The sequence below is a fragment of the Hypomesus nipponensis genome, chromosome 26 (genome assembly GCF_054491055.1).
Source record: "Hypomesus nipponensis isolate SF chromosome 26, ASM5449105v1, whole genome shotgun sequence".
Taxonomy (NCBI): domain Eukaryota; kingdom Metazoa; phylum Chordata; class Actinopteri; order Osmeriformes; family Osmeridae; genus Hypomesus; species Hypomesus nipponensis.
The window spans coordinates 9,100,001-9,107,500 of NC_140386.1; the positions used below are offsets into that span (position 1 = coordinate 9,100,001).

General features: G+C 52.1%; 1 protein-coding gene across 1 annotated transcript in view; it reads right to left on the reverse strand.

The window, feature by feature from the left end:
* Positions 1 to 7,500, reverse strand: part of hmcn1 (hemicentin 1) — a 75,586-nt gene that overhangs the window by 36,802 nt on the left and 31,284 nt on the right. The window contains exons 21-31 of the mRNA XM_084692409.1: positions 6,715 to 6,874; positions 6,355 to 6,511; positions 6,117 to 6,244; positions 4,451 to 4,723; positions 3,792 to 3,887; positions 3,445 to 3,639; positions 3,177 to 3,307; positions 1,977 to 2,124; positions 1,513 to 1,639; positions 924 to 1,078; positions 512 to 790 (exon numbers count right to left, since the gene is read on the reverse strand). Of these exons, the coding sequence (XP_084548535.1) occupies positions 512 to 790; positions 924 to 1,078; positions 1,513 to 1,639; positions 1,977 to 2,124; positions 3,177 to 3,307; positions 3,445 to 3,639; positions 3,792 to 3,887; positions 4,451 to 4,723; positions 6,117 to 6,244; positions 6,355 to 6,511; positions 6,715 to 6,874 (1,849 nt within the window). The remainder of the gene's footprint in view (positions 1 to 511; positions 791 to 923; positions 1,079 to 1,512; positions 1,640 to 1,976; positions 2,125 to 3,176; positions 3,308 to 3,444; positions 3,640 to 3,791; positions 3,888 to 4,450; positions 4,724 to 6,116; positions 6,245 to 6,354; positions 6,512 to 6,714; positions 6,875 to 7,500) is intronic.

Consider the following 7,500-nt stretch of genomic DNA (forward strand, 5'->3'; position numbering starts at 1 on the left):
GACAGAGACAGAGACAGAGACAGAGACAGAGAGAGAGAGAGAGAGACAGAGAGAGAGACAGAGAGAGAGAGAGAGAGAGAGAGAGAGAGACAGAGACAGAGACAGAGAGAGAGAGAGAGAGAGAGAGAGAGAGAGAGAGAGAGAGAGAGAAAGAGAGAAAAAGAGAGAAAAAGAGAGAAAAAGAGAGAAAAAAGAGAGAGAGTATGAATGAGGAGAACATAATGTCTTTCTAATGTCTACAACCCTTGTCTACAGGAAATATCTTCCTCTCAATTTCCCTCCAAGTTGTGTTCCACACCTGCAAGAGACACCTTGTTAAAGAGACAGAACCCAGACCAGAGACACCGTGTTAAAGACACAGAACCCAGACCAGAGACACCGTGTTAAAGACACAGAACCCAGACCAGAGACACCGTGTTAAAGACACAGAACCCAGACCAGAGACACCGTGTTAAAGACACAGAACCCAGACCAGAGCACCGTGCCCTGGCAGGACAGGTACGTTTCTTACGGTAAACGTCCAGCCGGTAGTTCCTCTCAGCGCTGCCGGCCACGCTGGTCACCCTGCAGGTGTAGCGGCCCGCGTCGGACGCCTGGGCCAGAGGGATCTTCAGGAAGTGACCTCCCTCCACGTACTGCGCCTGGCGGCTGGAGAGGACAGCCGCGCCGTCCCGGAACCAGGTGACGGCCGGGACAGGGACGCCACGCGCCTCGCACTCCAGCGTTACCGTGGCGCCCAGGAGGGTGGTGACCTCAGAGGTGAGGTTTCCGCCTTTGATGGTGGGGGGGACTGAGGGGGCGGTGTGGGGGGGGGAAAGGGGGGAACAATTTGCAATTGTTTAAGCTTCTTTCCTTTTGTATTCAGCAACACCTGACACACAACCCCCCCCCCCCCCACCAACCCCAGCAGCATCCCACCTCACCATAAACACTGAGGTTGAAGTCCTTGGACTGTTTGCCCGCGGCGTTGGTGACGCTGCACTGGTAGCGGGCCTGGTCACCCAGACGGGCGCTCTTGATCTTCAACACCTGCCCCCCGTCTGAGAGCTCAACGTTGGGGTCGCCCAGGAACAGCAGCCTGGGGGGGGAGGGGACGTGGGGGTCAGCTGCTCTCAGGGGACCTGAAGCATTATGGGTAGGTTCCTACGGTATGGGGAGTCACATGGCTGTGCTGTGAGGGAGTCAGGCTCGTGATCAGAAGGTTGCCGGATCGATTCCCCGCCGTGCCAAATGACGTTGTGTCCTTGGGCAAGGCACTTCACCCTACTTGCCTCGGGGGGGAATGTCCCTGTACTTACTGTAAGTCTGGATAAGAGCGTCTGCTAAATGACTCAATGTAAATGTACGGCAACGCAGGATAATAATCCCTCCGTTTTCAGTGCCTGGAGGCCAATTCCAAGCTGCGGTAATCTAGTTGAATGCTCCACTCATTCCCTATTATTCATGCATTACTTTTCATGTTGATATAGCGAGAAACAATGCTGTGTGAACTCGTAACAGGAAGTAACTCACTTCCTGTCCTTGTACCAGTGGATTGTGGGAAAGGGCACTCCTGTGGCCTGGCACTGCAGGCTGATCTCCTGGTTGATGACGGCTGAGAGGTCGCTGGAGGAACCACTCCCCGTGATGGTGGGAGGGACTGAGACGCAGAGAAGAACAACTGTGACTAAGAACTTAGAACTTACAGACCCGCATGGCAGTGTACGGTTCTGCGCATACTGCAAAACCACCCATTTCCCTCATGTCTGATGTGTACTGATTGAACTTTGACGGAACATTCTGCTGTGTTTTGATTGACATGCGTGGTGGTGTGTACTGAGTCGTTGAGCTGAAAGTGTGTGTGTGTGACCGTGTGTGAGACCGTGTGTGTGACCGTGTGTGTGACCGTGTGTGTGACCGTGTGTGTGACCGTGTGTGTGACCGTGTGTGTGACCGTGTGAAGCGCGGCGGTGCTGGGTGGGTGTGGCTCCTCCTACCCAAGACGTCCAGATGGAAAGCCTTCTCGCTGCTTCCTGCGATGTTGACGGCCTGGCAGCTGTAGCTTCCTGCGTCGCTGGAGGCTGCCTGCTGAAGCCGCAGGGTCTTCCCCCTCTGCAGGATCTGGACGCTGCTGCTGGGGACCACCTACACACACACACAGACACACACACACACACAGACACACACAGACACACACACACAGACACCACCCAGACACAGACACCACGCACACCCAGACACGCACACAGGAGTTAGATGGCTGAGCGGTTAGGGAATCGGGCTAATAATCAGAAGGTTGCAGGTTCGATTCGTGCCTGTGCCGATGGACATTGTGTCCTTGGGCAAGGCACTTCAACCCCTGTACTTACTGTAAGTCCCTCTGGCTAAGAGCGTCTGCTAAATGACAATGTAAATACTTCACGTTAAAGTGCTGTGTAAAGAATACAAAAAGTCAGTGTTTATCTCTCCCAGTTCTGTGACAAGCCGCTGAATATACTATATACGTAATGTAACAGGAGAAAACCTCTAAAACACATAGGAAACACTGCAAACTGAAGGGTCAGCAACATTTCCACTCTTGCTCTGAACTTGCATCACACAGGAAACGAGACATGACATATTCCTTCAAACGAACTCTCCATTACCAGACTAACATGTGCTGACAGTAAGCCTGTCCCCAGAGCAGGAAGGAGGAAGGTTGGAGGAGAGGGAGCCTAAAGCCACTGAGGACCAGCACCCAGCCAGCCAACATGACTCATGACAACATTACCCTCCATAACACTCTCAGATGAATACATCATCATTATTATGTGCTATTACATACATGGGGCCACTGATTACATATTTCCCTGTCCAGTGTTTGTCTAACACACAGGCCTAGGCAAGCTTCTATGCACACACACACACACACACACGTCTGAGTATAATCCATATAAAAATGTTTTTATGAGCCTTGCTTGACTCCCCTTCATGTTGGACCATTCACCCTGTAATCATAACCCCCTCTCCTCTAATGGGCTCTCTCTAATGGAATAACAGCCTTCTATAAATCAACTTCCCTTTACTTTGAGTCAACGTGTATCCAGTCATCTCGGTAGACGTATTTAACCCTGACAATAATTCAACGAGGATATTATGAAGCTTCTAATGGAATAATCTTTGACACATGATTGACACTTGGGTATGAGTTCACCCACAGGAAGTCCGTCCTTGTACCAGGTGATGACTGGGGTGGGACTTCCTGTGACATCACACAGCAGGGTGGTGGGCTGGTTCAACACCACGGACACGTTGCCCGGCAACGTTTTGTCACGGATATCCGGGGGCACTGCAGGGAGACCAAGGTGGAGGTCAGGGTTGAAGGGTCAAGTAGAGGATTTAAGGAATGAATGTATGTATACAAAAAGACTTATCCGTTGAAAGACGCTACGCTACGCTACGCTACGCTATGCTACGCTAGCTCACCGTTCACTTTGAGCTGGTACTTCCTCTCGGTGGAGCCGGCGTCGTTGACGGCCATGCAGACGTACTCGCCGCTGTCCAGCGGCGACACGGACGCCAGGATGAGGAGGGTGCCGTCCTCCAGGATGGAGACGCCGGGCTCACTTCCTGTCAGCTCCTGGCCGTTACGCAACCACCTGATCACCGGCGTGGGCGTGCCTGAGAGGGAGAGAGGAGGGGAGGGAGTGAGGGGACCATGTTTGGCAGTCGTTTTAAAGGGTGTGTGTGTGTCTACATGTCTGTGTGTGTGTCTATGTCTCTGTGTGTGTGTGTGTCTCTGTGTGTGTGTGTGTTAGAGCGTACTACCAGACCTTTGGCAGGACATGGGAAGGCGATGCGCTGGTTGGCCACTCTCTCCTGTAGGGGGCTGTTGAACGGAGGCTCCAGGACATCCACCACCGGGGGGACTGACACACACACACACACACACACACACACACGAGCACACACACACACACACACACACACACACACACGAGCACACACACACGAGCACACACACACACGAGCACACACACACACACACACAAGCACACACACACACAAGCACACACACACACAAGCACACACACACACACACACAAGCACACACACAAGCACACACACACACACACAAGCACACACACACACACACAAGCACACACACACACAAGCACACACACACACACACACAAGCACACACAAGCACACACACACACACATTGTTACACACTATTGAATATCCAGTATACATGTGATAGGGGTCAGATGGCTGAGCGGTTAGGGAGTCGGGCTATTAATCAGAAGGTTGTTGTTTAGATTCCCGGCTGTGCCCAATGAAGTTGTTTCCTTGGGCAAGGCACTTCACCCTACTTGCCTCGGGGGGAGAATGTCCCTGTACTTACTGTAAGTCGCTCTGGATAAGAGCGTCTGCTAAATGACGCAATGTAAATGTCAATGTGAAGACAGTCGACGCAGTGAGTGCACCCACCCTGGACCACCAGCTGTGTGTTGGCCCGGTCCTGGCCAGCCGGGTTGGACGCCAGGCAGGTGTAGACGCCCTGGTCCTCCACCCTCACCTGGCCCAGGGCCAGACTGCCGTCTGACGACACGCTGTAACGCCCCCCCTCGGCCTGCAGGGCGGCGCCCTCCTTCAGCCAGGCGAGGCTGGGCTCTGGGACGCCTCGGGCCGCGCAGGGCAGCTCCACAGGGTGGCCCACCTGCACCTTCATCACCCTGGGGCCTGGCTGGATGCTGGGGGGCACTGGGGAAGGAGGGAGGTGGGGTGGGGTGGGCATGGTGGTGAGGGAGAGGTTATTGAAACGTGTTGTATAGTTATAAAACAGACACCTAAAGACAAGTAGTGCTTTGAGCGCAAGAAAAGGCAGATATTATTATTATTATTACCACCAGTATTGACAGTAGTAATCCTACCTGTCTTTGTGTGGCCCTACTGTAACTTAACCCTTGTGTTCTCCTCGGGTCATTCTGACCCATCAGTCATTGTGACCCACCTTCGTTTGCGACAACTTTACCGCATACAAAAACAAAGTGAAGCATTTTCTTTTAACCGTTGGGCTGTCTCAGACCCCCCACATTGCGAAGGTTAAAAGAAAATTATTTGTATTTGCTTTTGTATTGGGTAAAATTGGGTAAACACAGCGATGGTTCGTTATGAACCTTTTGGTCATGTGACCCGAAGGCAGCACAAGGGTTAAATCAAACCCACATCCTGAGAATTGTCATTGAACGTTCCTTTTCTAACCAACTTTCTCGTTGGGCCTCTTTCCAAAGACCACACATCATTACCTTTGACATTCTCCCCTTATATCTTCCTTTGAAGCCTATGACAGTGTTTAACGAGTGTCATCATTCGCAGTCTGTTCTGAGTGTTTTGGCACCAATGCACGTGCCTACACACACACACACAGACACGCTCGATCGTTATAATCTGCTGTTCAGATTGCTGCAGGTTAATGACAGCGTTCAGCCAGCGCCTGTGGTTTCCAGGAGCACTTAGCACGTTCCTGAACACCCTCCGCGCCTTCATCATCTTCTACTCAGCGCTCTCGTCCCATTTCATTTTCTCTTCTCTTATGTCTCTCCTCTCCTCTGCATCCATCATCTCCTCTCCCCCCCCCCCTCTCCCTTGCTGTCTATCTGGGGTTGGGACCTCTCCCATGCTTAGCTATATTGTCTGAGACCCTGTGAGTAACCGTGTTTTACAACTGCAGTGGGATGTTCTCACACACGCGGTATTTAACTGTATCACTCCTGCGAGTGTTCGTCTGGGCTGAAACGCAGGATGAATGACACGGCTCAGATGATTAAAACAAGCTGACCGGTGATGTCATTCTCCGGGAATGTCTGTGGATGACTGCTTGTCGACTGAGTCTTCCAAGTGGGTACATTTGCATCTGTTCTGAGTTGCTAGTCTGAAAGATCTGTCATTAGACTGTGGGTACCGTATAATTAGTACTGGGAGCGTTAGCTTATTAGCGTAGCAACAGTAGGGCACCACAGACCCTTCCGGAATATTCTGTTGTTATGGTTTGTGTATTTATGAGAGGAGCTTGAAATGAATACAATTGTGCTGTTGTGTGTGTGTGTGTGTGTGTGTCGTACAATTCTGTACAGTATTTAGCATAGGCCCTTACCGTAAACACTGAGATTGACAGTCTGGGTGAAATTGCCAGCAATGTTGGAAGCGAAACACACATAAAGGCCGCTGTCAGAAACTCTGCTCTCTGCGATCTTCATCGAGCCTGTGGGAAGCAGGGTGTGTCTGGGGAGAGGGACATACATGTCAAACACACGTGTGTGTGTGTGAACGTGTGTGTGTGTGTACTGTAAGTGTGTGTGTGTGTACTGTAAGTGTGTGTGTGTGTGTGTTACCTGAGAGAGTAGGGCGAGATGAGCTGGCTGTCCTTGGCCCAGGTGATGACAGGAGGGGGGACACTCTGAACGTCACAGGGCAGCGTGACCTCCTCCCTCTCCACCACCGTCACATCCAACACCTCGCCCACCCCCCCAAGACTAGTCCTGGGACGCACTGGACACACACACACATACACACACACACAAACACACAGACACACACAGACACAAACATACATAAATAACAACTTAAATAAACAAACACGACACACAGAATACAAATGAATTGTAATCAATGTGTTCAAAGCAAATGTGAGGCATGAAGGGGGAGGGCGTCGTGTATGGTCCCCACCACGGGGGCCTGTCTCTGGGCCGTACCGTAGACGGTGAGCTGCACCTTCCTGGAGCTGTAGCCGGCAGCGTTGGTGGCGGTGCAGACGAACTCGCCGCTGTGGTTCCCCGAGGGAGAAGCGACTCGCAGGCTCCCGTCTGGCAGGAGGGAGAAGGTGGGACCTCCCAGGTTCAACAGCTGCCCGCTCTGCACGCCACGACACGGGGTCACCCACGGACGAGGGCAGGGGTTAGAGGTCACTCACAAACAAACAAGAAAGACTGAAAGAGGACGGACGTTTCTGGTTGGGGTTTTCCCAACCGTGTCGACTCCAATCTCAAGGGCCGTTTCCTTTCCCCTGTCGTTTCCCTCTCGCGTCAGTCCTCGTGCGTAAATATACAAAACTGACTCTTGCACCCAAACAACCCCATCCACACAGCTGTGTGTTCTCCACTGGACTGACGGAGCGGGTGTCAAGATATGAAGATATGAAGGTTTGAAAGCACGTGTGTGGTAATCCTAATGAAGGAGCAGCAAGCTGCGGGCCCTGGAGGAGGAGCAGTCTGCTTTCACGGCTCTCGCAGGCCCCCTTCACTTTAACAGCACCGCTTTTACAGCTCCGAGAAACCAGTGTGAGAAGCACAGAGCGAAAACCACACACACGCACGCACACACACAGGCAAAAGTGGTGGTCCACACGTGCAGATACGCGTGTGTGGTTTATACACGGACCAGCATACGCCATGGTCACGCCAGGCTCGGTCGTAGGGCCTCTTCAAGGTCTTCTGCAACGATTCTCCAATAAATCTGTGATCGCTAGGGAAAATACTCAA